The sequence below is a fragment of the Benincasa hispida genome, chromosome 10 (assembly GCF_009727055.1).
Source record: "Benincasa hispida cultivar B227 chromosome 10, ASM972705v1, whole genome shotgun sequence".
In the NCBI taxonomy this organism is placed as follows: Eukaryota; Viridiplantae; Streptophyta; class Magnoliopsida; order Cucurbitales; family Cucurbitaceae; genus Benincasa; species Benincasa hispida.
Window position 1 is genome coordinate 26,567,797 of NC_052358.1, and position 13,401 is coordinate 26,581,197.

Consider the following 13,401-nt stretch of genomic DNA (forward strand, 5'->3'; position numbering starts at 1 on the left):
CATCTAACCTTAGTACCACTAATTCTCTAATGAACAAACAACTTATAGTCCAACTATAAACTAACACCTTTCCAAAATCTAGAATCAGCTATCAAGGGAGCAATTAATTTACTTTCCCTAAGATTGTGAAAGAGTGAATTCTATCTTGTATAATAGCTCCCTACTCGGACAAGTCCCAAAATGGTAGGCTTGTTGAGTCGGCTAATATAGTCACTCTCACCCATACAAATCAAAGGATTATTCTCATAAACAGGAGTTGATAACTCATGCAGGATTAAATTAAGTCACATATGGTCACCCTAGTGAAATGTAAGTCTCATCTAGAAACGGTGTTATATAGAGACTATTTATTTCGTAGTCCGGTCTTATACAAACTTTTTGTATAAAATACCTTGCTCACATGTGTCTACATGAATGATCAAGATCAGATTATTTGTAACACTTTACAACAATTATCGCAACTACGGGTCGTATTCATAGTGTCACCAAGATAAGGTATTCAGGCTTATCCATCTACTACAGACCATTTAGGTTATTACTTAAATATGATCCACCTCTATATCAACCACATACATGTTTTAAGTTTCATAAAATAACCTTGGTTCTTCGTTTATTAGATTGAATTAATGTAGTCTAAACGTTAATAAAATACCTATTATTTTATTAAATATATAATTTATTTTTACAAACTACAAGATATATCTTCGTTTATTGGATTGAATTAATGTAGTCTAAACGTTAATAAAATACCTATTATTTTATTAAATATATAATTTTTTTTACAAACTACAAGATATATGAGATTTAGGACACCAAATCCAACATATTCATCATTCTAGAACTAAGCATATTGATATTAGGCATTATTTTATTAGAGAGCATGTGCAAAATGGTAATATAACTCTTGAATTTATAAGCTTTAATAATCAATTAGCATATATTGTTGCCAAGCCTGTGAATGAAGGAAGTTTTTGCAAAAATTGACTTGAGCTTGGTATTATTCGTTGTGATGCATCATGATTTCCTATCATATTATTATATAATGCATAGAGGGAGAATTGGAATCTTTGTATATGTCATATTTTTAGGGGAACACTTATATGTATATTTTTCTTTTTTGATGATTCCAAAGGAGGAGAAATATAAGAAAAATATGTTGTGATTATTTCTATTGAATGTATTATTTAGGGAAAAAATTAATTAAAGAGAAGAAGTTAATTCTTTTGAATGAATTTCAAGCATGATCTTTTGTGGTGATATATATACTTGATATTAAAATTACTTGTTAATCACATGTGTTGCTATGGTTATGTGTATTTCAAGTTATTTTTCTTCTATGTTTTGTCATCATAAAAAAACAGATATTGTTGGCTTTTGATCCTTAGTCTCAAATTAATTAATTAATTAATATTTTGATGATAACAAATCTGATTTTGTTTAATAATTATTTTATTATTTTGAATGGTCCATAGCGTAGAGCTCGAAAATGATCTTGAATCATCAAAATAGGAGTTCAGATGAAAAAGATATAGTAAAAAGAAGGAAAAAATACCCGAGATGTAATGTGCGGGCCAAATCATGATCAATTAAAAAAATGCCACTTGGAGCAATGGAGGAGTGATACGTGGTACTTTCGATTTTTGGATTGTTTAGAAAGAAAATGAATTTTAAAAAATAAATAAATTTAATATCATTTTATATTTTAATTAAAGACTAATTTTGAACACTTTTTTTCTTTTATATTGACTTTTTAAAAAAGTAAATTACATGAAATTAATTGCAAAATTAATTGCTCATATTTGTATATTTTGATTGGTAGTTCTTAAATTTATACATTCATTATCAATCTTGTTATAAAATCAAATTGAGTGATTTAGAGTAGTATTATTAACTTTTTGATTATTTTGAGTTTAATTTATATACATGAATTTATTGTTTAAATTATTTAATAGCAAAAATTTTGTTAATTTTTTTAATTGGGTCCACTTTGTTAAAAAGTTTTAATTAGTTTGATTAACCCTATCACCTCTCTAGGTCAGACCGATCCTAATTGTTTTATATCTTTTGAATTTCTAGTTCAAAGTGATCTGTATGATGATCAAAATGAGACAATACTTATGCAATTTGTCAAAAAAAATTTTCCAATATTGGAAAATTTGTCTCATTAATGATAAATATATCACCCGTTAGGGATTCAAAGTTAATTAATTTGAAATCAATTTCAACATAGATTGATAATCTCTTTTGAGGACTTATTTTATTTGCTCTATCATCTTAATTGTTATCTTGGAACAATTTAAACATTCATTACACATCTTACACATGAAAATATATTTGGCTTCGAGCTATAAGCTCATAACATAATTAATTTATTAACTTTAGGTGCATTGAATTAAAATTAACTTTAGGAAGAGTAATTAACTGCGTAACGTGTCGGAGAGAATTCAATCAAATATATATAATTACTATATATAAATTTTTAAATTTCACAAAATCCACATGAGAATAAACTAAATATTCAACAATAAAATAAGTTTCAATATTAGCATTTCAAACAAAAATTTAACTAATTCAACTCTCATGTTAGTTTAAGGATAAAGGTGTTCCGTTGCTATGAGCATAAATAGCTCAGCCTAGCCAGAAAAATTATTAGACAGAGTTTCCTAATTTTTTTTATTAATTTCTATTCATTAATCTTTTAATTAATGTTAATTAATAGATTAATGAATCTAAGTGAATTATTAAATTATATTTTTAAATTTGTTTAAAAAATAATTCATTTATGAAATAAACATTAATATCTTAAATCTTAAACCTTTCAAATTAAAATTAAAGATAATTCTGCTTATTTATTTACATCTTTGAGAGTTAAAATATAATATTAGTAGAAGAGAATCTTAACAAATAAAATATCATATAATATTTATAGGAGAGAATCTTATCTTTATCTAAAATAAACTCAAATCTTATCAAGAAATATACAATCTCAAATAAATATCCTAATTTAAGTTTTCATATATGACAACTATATTTAAAGATATAGAAAATATAAATTAATTAACAGAATATCTTAAAAATATCTTAATCAAATCTTTCAAATATAAGATTAAATTTAAAAACAAGATACTTGACTTGCCATGTATGGTAGATTTTAATATTTTATACGACAATTTTAAACATGACATACATAATTGATAGTCCTATAACTAAAATTTTAAACCTTCAAATCGTTTGGATTATTTAAAAAAATTTAGACTTTTCTCAACTTATAAACCATTGCTTCTAACTTTAGGTTTAAAACCGACGGCTTGATTTGAGCTAACTAAACTTTAATCTATAAAATAGCTTTTCACATGTATTTTAGTTAGTTTTTATAAAATTGTTTAAATAAAAATGAATTTTTTGATAAACATTTTTTTTTTCAAATCAATCCAAATAAATTAACTTTCAAGGCCAGCCAGATACATATCCACGTGAATACCACATTTCAAAATTAGTTGTTATTTTGTTCACAAGTTTTGTTTAATAGGTTTTTACCCACACAACCATATGTCTCAATTTTGACACAATTGCAGAGTATGGATTGTAAACCCAAATTATGACTTGTATCAAATTCAAATATTTATAACACAAAATAAATTTATCAATTTGGAAATCTCATCAAATTAGGATTTTTTTTAATTTAAATTATAATCTTAGTCAAATTTAAATCAAAATATAAGATAAATAAATCTTGAATTTGATTCAGCTAGAACTAAATTGATTCTGACATCTAAACCGGAAATGGAATAAAATCTGACATTTATCTTAAATTAAATTTGGACCTATTGGAGTCATCTATTCCAAATTAAGAAAATTTGTTAGATTTCTATCTTCAATCAAATTTTGGCTAAAAAAATCCCATCAAAATTTTAGTGAACTGAAAAAAAGAAATAGTTCTTTAAAAAAAGAAAATTAAAAAAAGTACAAAAAAAAAAAAAACCGAAAAACTAGAAATCAGATTTTTTTTTATTGAAACATAACATTTAATGGTACTAATATATAAAGTTAGAAAATGCTTAAATCTGAATATTGTTCAATTACAATCTCTAATTTTAAAAATTGTCCGTTTTAGTAATTATTTGATTTGTTTTGATTCATGTTGTTAAGATTATGTTAATTTTTAATTTGTTTAAAGATAAAATTGTATCTCACATGAGTTGAAGGTAAAATAAAATATCAACAATTAATGTGTCAAAATAATAAACAACCAAAATCTTGGATGCAAAATGACTTTAGATATTCTACAGAAAATTGCTTTAGCATCTAATTCAAAATTGAAACATTACAAATTTTTTTTTATCTTGACTAACTTATTTGGCAGACTAATCCTAAAAAAATACAACTGAATAAAATCTTAATAGTAGAGATCAAAATAAATTATTTTTAAAGATTTAGGGACTAAAATGGAAGTTTTTGAAAATTTAAGAATTAAAATAGTTTTTTTATCTTGACTAACTTATTTGGCAGACTAATCCTAACAAAATACAAGTGAATAAAATCTTAATAGTAGAGATCAAAATAAATTATTTTTAAAGATTTAGGGACTAAAATGGAAGTTTTTGAAAATTTAAGAATTAAAATAGAATAAGATTTAAAGTGTAGATATAAAAAATAGAATTTAAACTGTGAAATTAATTAGTATTAAGATAATAAGAGGTATAATGGAATATTATTGGAATATGAAGAGTGAAAGGAAATAACTACCTGAAACGACATCCTCAATTTTGGCTAAGAGATTCAGTAATTGTTTGAAAATTTCAAACCCTATAAATCTTAGTCCTCACTCCCTCTCAATCAATTAATTAAAATTAATTAATAACTGATTCTTCTTCTTAATTAATTAACCTCAATCCAATCCCCTTCTCCTTCTTAACGACAATGGAGACCAGATCCGCCAGAAGACGGAGGCTCTCCAATACCAACTCCGATCTCCATAATCAAACCGGCGTTGATTACATCAGCCACCTCCCCGACGCCCTCCTCCACCACATTCTCTGTTCTTTGCCGATCAAAACCGCCGCCCAATCCACCACTCTCTCCTCCCGCTGGCGCTCTCTCTGGTTCACTCTCCCCGACCTCGACTTCTCAACATCTTCAATTTCCGATCACTACCCTTCTGACCTCACCATCACCCGCATTCTCAATTCCCGTCCCCACCATTCCAACGTCCGTCTCCTCCGCTTCTCCGCCACTTTAAGCTTCTCCCGTCTCAACGCCCTCTTCCGCACCGCCATTCGCCACCAAATCCAAGAACTCCACCTCCTCGTCACCACCAACGATTACTTCAACTTCCCTCGATGCGTCATCGCCAGCGACTCTTTAAAAGTTTTCAACCTACGATCGATTCATCCCGGTTTCCGCCTCCCTCCGCCCTCCGTCATGGGTTCTGGGTTCCGATCGTTGAATTCCCTTTCGCTTGCTCGAATGGTTTTCCATGATCGGCCGTCATTGTTGGATTTGTTCACGGAAACGTCTTTCCCTGTTCTGAAGAAACTGAATTTAGAGAGATGTTTTGGACTTGAACATTTGAGTGTTAAGTGCCCTGTTCTCGAGGATTTCAGTCTCCAGTGGTGCTTTCAGCTTCAGGGGTTAGATGTTTTTGGAGCAAAATTACAGAGCATCCATGTTTCTGATTGTTTTGATGCTTACACTACTCCCACTTTGGTTAAAATCGTTGCTCCTAATCTCAATACTATGATTTGGGTTTACAATGCCTTAAACGATGAAATCAATATCCATCAATTTACCTCTCCTCTCAATCGAGCCTCTCTGGGTTTACTTCCTCACCATTTTGTTACCAGCAAGCTTCACTCTGTTTCTGCTCTTCTCTCTGCAATTTCCCCTGTTCATTCTTTAACGCTTGATACTTTCTGCATCGATGTAAGTTCCATTTGATCATCTCTTCACTTCATTTGTTCTTTATTCGATATATTTTGGTTTAATTGTAATATGCTTTGCAGATTGTATCCAGCCCTAGTTACTTCGCATATTTTTTCCCTCCATTCAGCAATGTGAACTGTTTGGAACTGAGTACAGCCTTCAGAAAACAGAATGGTTTAGGCTTAGCTAATATATTCAGATCTTGTCCTGTTCTTCAAACTCTCACAATCAAAATCGTCAACGGTGGCAACATCGGAAGGAAGGTAGTAATATTAATTAACCAAGTTCAAACATTATTATTGCTGTTGTTCATGATTCTTCAAATCTTATGTTATACTTATTATGGTTTGTGTTTAGGATTGGCGTAGGGATAAATGGGAAAGGAGTGGTTCAGAGGAAGAACGATTCTGGGAAACTCAAATTGAGCCTCTGAAATCCTTTCTTCTTCATCTTAAGATTGTGAAAATTGAAGGGTTCATGGACTGCTTGAGTGAAGTGAGCCTCACCCAGTTTTTGCTAAAGCATGGCTCTGCATTGCAACAACTCACCCTTTTGACGACCAAAACCAAACATAGAGATTCCCTTATTAGACGACGAGAAATCAAGTCTCAAATCATGGCTTTCCCTCGAGCTTCTTCTCTTGTTAAACTTCATTATTGTTGACATTCATCACAACCCGATTTTGACATTTTCATCATCTTCTTGTAAAAAGAACCTCACAATTTTATTCATTCTTTTTCCTTTCACATACATTACATTACTATCTTAATATTAATGTCTATATTGAATGACTTTCATTTTTTAAGTACTTAAAAAGGTTATCTAAACAAGTCTTTTAACTTCACTCTTCATAGTGGACTATTCTTTTCAACTAGGATTCCAGTTGGGACATTCGACGCACGAGTTCAAAAGCTTGAGAATTGCCGCTTGTGTCACACAGCGAGGGGTTTTGTATTGGTTTATAGCATAGTCCATGAGTTTGTCGAAAGTCCCATTCTCAAACGATCTTTATCTTCAACGGACCAGTTGATTTAATTAAGACTCTTACTTCACGATTCACGTCGTTGAAAGATTCTTCCATTGTTAGGCAACATTGTTCAAACACCGAAGGAGGAATAGTGGTGGTTTCCTTTAGGCTGATTTCCCAATATATCACATAGTGGCCTGGAATTGTATGAATATCAGGGTAGCTTGTATACTCATGGACAAAACCGCCATATGGTATTAGGTTTTTAGAACCTTCCATTACTGCATTCTGAAGCTCAACTTCCTCTACCTTGTCCATATCAATGCTAAGAATGATGTTTCTCCTGCATACGAAGTTGAATTGCGGGGCATTGTTCTTGAATCCCGATACTTGAAGAATGTCGCCCACTCGGTATCGATAAAGCCCTACAAAATACGATAAAAGATCTATAAATAAATGAATTAATAAAAGCACTTTTTTTAAACATTTAGAGTCTACCTGCATACGTTGTGATAACGAGCTTGCATTCTTTTCCTAATTGGACATCTCTACCAATTGTTGTCATTCACAAGTGGATGAATTGGGAAATCCATGAGCCGCAGTAGTTGTCCTATCAAGAGGTATGAATTCAAAATATGCCATGTAGGGAATAAGGGTGTAAGAGACTAGATTTGGGTTACACAAGGGGTTTAGATTAAGACCAAAGTTGCACTCTGAAGAAGCATACATAGAACAAACAATAGGGAGGGAATTAGTATAGTAATCTAAAGTTGGGATGTATTGTGACATAGTACCTGTCACAATAACATCAATATACTTCGTATTTGGCCACAACCTAGTTATTATACCTCCCCAACTTTCCTTTCTACACTCAGATTCAATAAAATCAGGTTTAAGAATGTTCATCACAGATCCTCTCGCCAATGGGTCAGTGATTTTAGAGTTATTTATAGTTCCTGTTCTGATATCAGTAACCAAAAGGGGCCAATGAGTTTGAAGGAATTTGATGGCACGAATGAAGCCAGATGCAAAACTAGCACCAACTCGAATGACTTGGTTGCTCAAACACAGACCACAAAGTAACTGAGAATACATGCTTTGGTATGAGTCGGTGCAAGGAATTGTTTGATTAGGGCTGGTGTAATCACTGTAGGGATCATATGGGCGGTTTATAAAGGAAGGTTGTTTGAAGATGCTAGTAAGAACAGGACGTGCAAGTAAGCCTCCAGGAGTTTTAGACTCTGATTGTGCAAACAAAAAGTACATTCCTTTCCCTTTGTCTAATCCTTTAATAAATCGGTTCATCACAGGCTTGAAAAGGAATAAAAGAAGAAATCTTCTCTTCATATCTTCTTCGGTTGTTGGTATTAACTTCCTCTCTCCCCCTGATGTTCCTGAACTATAATTGGAAAAAAGAGAACATACCATAATATATATTAAACGGTTAATCATGAATCATAATCTACTTAATTACCTGTTAATATTATTTAATTAACAAGGCATTCCAACATGATCAGACTCTTCAGGCTTCTTTATGATATATATATATAAGTGAACAACAAAAAGTTGGAGGAGACAATATTATGTGTGTATCTATGAACTTAATGGTTTGAAAGAAATAACAATGTTTCAAAAGTTAATTCTGAGTGTATAATTGAAACCAACCGAGTATTTTTCTGAATGATTGGAATCTATTATTATTATTATTATAGACTCACCTGATAAAGAATTCGGAAATGGGTTGGGAGCATAGTATAGGAGAAGCATCACCATTTGCAATTCGATCAATGTATGGTTTTAAATCTTCATAAGAGACAAGGGGAATGGTGTTCTTGAAGGTCTTCCTATCCGTACATCCATTAAGGCCATGTCGCTTAAGGTACTCGACATCGGCGTTGCGAGACAGAATTTCAGTAAGAACTCTTCCCTGAACTTGATCGGCATGAGTTGTAACTTCTTCAATATGCTGTAATATTGACTGCTCATCTTTGGAGGTTAAGTTGTTTGAAACCTCTGTCCGCATCTCTTTCACTGAGGAAGAGGATAAGAGGATAGTGATGCAAAGGCAAATTTATGAAGCTATAAAGCAATTTTTTTTTGTGTAATTATGAATGTGTGGTGAAAGGGATCTTAAGCTATGTATATATCCACACAAGGAAATCAGGTTTGCTTGTAGAAACATTACAACTTGTTTAAGTCCAAATGTAAGGCATGTTTAAGGAAAAAGGGAAAAAAAAAAAAACCTAACCTTTTTGGTATATGCCTATTTCTCATTAATTTTGATCTTCTTGTTATTTTAGTTTAATTATAAGTTTAGTTTAGTTCTTGAACTTTCGATCGGTAAGTTTGATATATCATGTCAATAAGTACCTAAATTTTTTATTGTTAGATAACTTGAGATTTCATATCAAAATCTAATGATAACGAGAAGAGTAACTTTCTATCTTATAAACATCATAAACAGTAATTTATTGAGATAGGAGTCTCATTGAGAATATTCTTTTTGCTGAAAACATTGATAATATTGTACCATTTTGTAATATTTTTTTAGAGTAGAACAAATCTATTCATGCCATCGTATTTTTGACCTCTTCTTTACTCTAAAAAGATATTATTTTATTCTATCCTATTTGCCCTTTTTTTTTTTTTTTTCTATCCTACCATTGCATACATTAAGTATTTATGGAATCTATTGTCAAACTTAAATTTTGATTTATTGAGAATTGAAATTAGATTTGAATGCAATTAGTTGGAAAAGTTATGTAGGGAAAAAAACGTGGCTAATAAGAAGCACATTATCCAAACAACTATGAGTGAACACTATTAAACATTCGAAAAAAAAAAGAAAAAAATGTCGATGGCATCTCTAAGTCACCAAAATGAATATTAAGACGAGAAAAAAACTAAGGGATGATTGATTGCTAATAATAACCACATATTCATGCAACTATGAGGGGACACCATTAAATATTAAAATTTAGAAAACAAGGAAAAAAAAAAAAAAGAAGATGTCGATGGCATCTCTAAGGAGTAATCAAAATGAATATTAGGACAAAAAAAAAAAAAGAAAAAAGAAAAAAAGAAACAAAGGGATGATTCACGAGAAGGACAAGAAAAGAAAGACAATGGGAAATTAACAAAAATAGGACAAATTTAGGGCTTAAAAGAGTTTTGGGATGACTTCTTAAAATAAAGAGTTTTGGGATAAATAGACATGAAATGTCTAAATTGTCCCTGAGTTAAACAATCCTAGTGCAATATTTATACATAAAAATTTGTAAACTTTTATTTTATTTATTTATTTTTTTATTGAGTTCACACATCAAAATGAGAGTTAAGAATATTTAGACGGAAAGTATGTAACATATAATAAAAAAGAAAAGAAAACCATAAAATGATAATTTTTTTCCTAGAACATTTTCTAACAAGAATTAATGCAAAATGAAGATTTGCTCTTTGATGATCCTTCGAATTTGAAGAAATTGAAAGTGAAATCATTGAAAAAATGTGGTGACGTTACATTAGTTGCTAAGATGATGGGGGAGATTCAACTAAAAAAACCATGATAGAATAAAAAATATAGAACAACAATGGGAGAGGAAGAAAAAGAAGAAGATGAATGAAATTCATGGAGAAAACTTAGGAATAAAAAGTTTTGATCTCTCTTTGGTTTCTCATTTTATTTAACCATATTTTTACAAGAAACGTAATAGGTTAATTGTTGAACATTAACCAAAAAAGAAAGAAAGGAAAAAAAAAACTTTAAAAATTAAAAGAAAAAATTGCAATTCATATTTTGTTCAAACAAAAATGGGTAGAATTATTGAATAAAAAAATTCCAAACAAAAATAGTAATTATAAAAGAAGATTATTTAGAGTTCAAAAAACTACATTAGATACACTTGTCATATAAATTCAACTCTGCATCTTAAACACAGATATATGTGAAGGAACTAGTGAAGGTCTTTGAGTAGAAGCATGCGATCGAGCCAAATACCCAAAATTTACAGAATATAAATTTGATAGCAAAAATATACAAATTATGCATTTAAAAGAAAATTGCAGCATGCTTTAAAACAGAGATTACATAAAAGAAAAAGGATTTAAGAAACCTTACCCTTGAAGAACTATTCTTCATGAGATTTCTTCTCTGAATCTTGTCACGAACAATTCGAATCCTCTAACCGTCAATGAGGACACCATCATGAATGTTTTCTCTATATTCTCTGGATGAGAATCCAGTAGTTTTGTGGGCTCTGGCTATTTTGGAAGAGAGGATTTTGAGAGTGTTGAGAGGAAGAGATGATATTCCAATTTTCTCACATAACGTTTTTGTGCATCTCTCTTGTGAAAACCACACCAGGAAGAAGAAGAACAACTACTCTTTTCTTCCCCACTACCACGTTTTTAGAGAGAAAATAGGGGAGAGGGATTTAGAACTCCCTCCTACAATAATTTTTAAAAAATAAAATAAAATAAAATAATTTATTTTCATAAATAAATTTAATATATATATTTATATGATAACTACCTTATCATATAATATATATTAAACTATATATTATATCAAATATAACACACAACCTATAGTTTTTATATTGTATCAAATACAATATAACCTATAGTTTCTATTATCTCATCAATGACATTTAATATAAATCTCATTTATATTAAATTTAATTATGTAAATCAAATTCATATAATAAATTTTATATTATAATGTATCAAAATACATTATAGTAATTATATCATATATAATTAGATTAAATTAATTATATCACATATAATTAATTCTCTCATTTAATTTAAACACTTTAAATTAATCCAAAAATTGATTCTCATTAATTCCCGTTGAACTACAAAGGGTACCACATGGACCTATAGCTTGAAGCTCCAACGATATGTGAATAATTAATTAAACTTCTTTTGTTAAATTATTCACCATCCGTTAACTGTCGGTCACTCTACTAAAGACAGACAACTATACTCTTCGCACTACAGATATATTTCTGTATTCATTGGATATAACCAGTCAACAGTACGATGACCCTTTACAAATTGTTCGTAAGTACAACTGAGCCAAAATTATCGTTTCGCCCCTGTAGTTAAGCTCCTTAAGTACCACTGATCCCTCTAATGAACAATAAATCATAGTCCAACTATGACCAAACCTCTCTCGAACCAGAAGAGGGTGTGATGCCACATTGTTCAAGCCCCAAAACTAGCCTTTAAGAGAGCAATTTATCTACTTACCCCGATGTTGGGGAAGAAGTGAATTTCTTCTTGTGTAGCTCTGTTCCCAACTCCTTAATCAGACGAATCCCCAAAATGGTAGGCTTGTTGAATCGACGATCTGGCCACTCTCACCCATACAAATCAAAGGATCGCTTTCATAGACAGAAGTTCACAACTCGCGTAGGATTTAGGTCATGTTACCTATGGTCATCCTAGTGAAATGAAAGTCACTATTATGAATGGCGTTATATAATGAGACTAAACATTTTGTGGTCCGATCTTATACAAACTCCTTTGTATGGAATATCCGCTCACATGTCTCCACATGAATGATCAGGATCAGATCATTTGTAGCACCTTACAACAATTGTAATATCTACAAAGTAGGCCATACTCGTAGTGTCAATAGGATAGAGTATCCAGCCTTATCCATCTACTATAGTACATGTTTAAACTACAAAGATAACCTTAGATGTTAGTTTATTGGTTTGTGGTTAATGCAACTAATTTTGAACTACAAAGATAACCTTGGATGTTAGTACATGTTTAAACTACAAAGATAACCTTGGATGTTAGTTTATTGGTTTGTGGTTAATGCAACTAATTTTGAAATAAAACATAATATATTTTATTACATAAATAAAATGTTTGTACATTACAATTACAAACTATGGGATCCTACGAGATTTAGGGTATTAACCGCAACAATATGAACTTTATGATAGGGTAAAGATGCAAAATACGGAAGCTAACAAAATCATTAAGCACTCTAATTACTCTTAATTTGAGTAAAAAACATTCTAAAAAACAGTTTTACAGAATAGGGTTTGAGAAATGTACAACCTTTGTCGATTTCTTCTTAGTTCTTGTTGAACTCCACAAATTCGATATCCAAATCCTTAGTACACCACCAAGAGGAGCTTTTCTACTATTCTCAGTTTTGGAATGAATGGTGGAAACTCAGAATTGAGAGGAATTGAGAGGGTTTGAGAGAGCTTGAAAGCAACAACTATTTCTACTTGAAATTTTCAGAATATTAGATTGCATCAATGCAATCTTATAAAATTTGGAGTATTTATCAAGATAAATCATGCAAGCACTCCCTTATTCAGCTAACTGAAATATAGAAAAATCCACTAGAAAACCTCAATGTTGGATTTTTTCACTCAAATTAAAAATCAATATTAATTTATATATTTTTAAATCTAATTAATTTTACTTTAAAATTAATTTAGATAAAAAAATAAAATCCAATTCTAAAATTGAATTTTATAAAT

General features: G+C 30.4%; 1 protein-coding gene and 1 pseudogene across 1 annotated transcript; one reads left to right on the plus strand and one right to left on the minus strand.

The window, feature by feature from the left end:
- The first annotated feature begins 4,818 nt into the window (after positions 1-4,818).
- On the plus strand, positions 4,819-6,614 carry LOC120088069 (putative F-box/FBD/LRR-repeat protein At4g03220). The gene is made up of 3 exons (XM_039045109.1): positions 4,819-5,922; positions 6,003-6,185; positions 6,280-6,614. The coding sequence occupies exons 1-3, from the start codon at positions 4,921-4,923 to the stop codon at positions 6,583-6,585; spliced, it is 1,491 nt and encodes a 496-aa protein (XP_038901037.1). The 5' UTR covers positions 4,819-4,920; the 3' UTR covers positions 6,586-6,614.
- Positions 6,615-6,624: 10 nt separating this feature from the next.
- Positions 6,625-13,401, minus strand: part of LOC120088068 — a 22,801-nt pseudogene continuing 16,024 nt past the window's right edge.

Excerpts from the sequence above, each read along its gene's own strand:
- LOC120088069 (XM_039045109.1), top strand. The coding sequence starts at position 4,921 with ATGGAGACCAGATCCGCCAGAAGACGGAGGCTCTCCAATACCAACTCC. Across the intron at positions 5,923-6,002 it reads TTGATACTTTCTGCATCGAT|ATTGTATCCAGCCCTAGTTA; the intron begins GTAAGTTCCATT and ends TATGCTTTGCAG. Across the intron at positions 6,186-6,279 it reads GTGGCAACATCGGAAGGAAG|GATTGGCGTAGGGATAAATG; the intron begins GTAGTAATATTA and ends GTTTGTGTTTAG.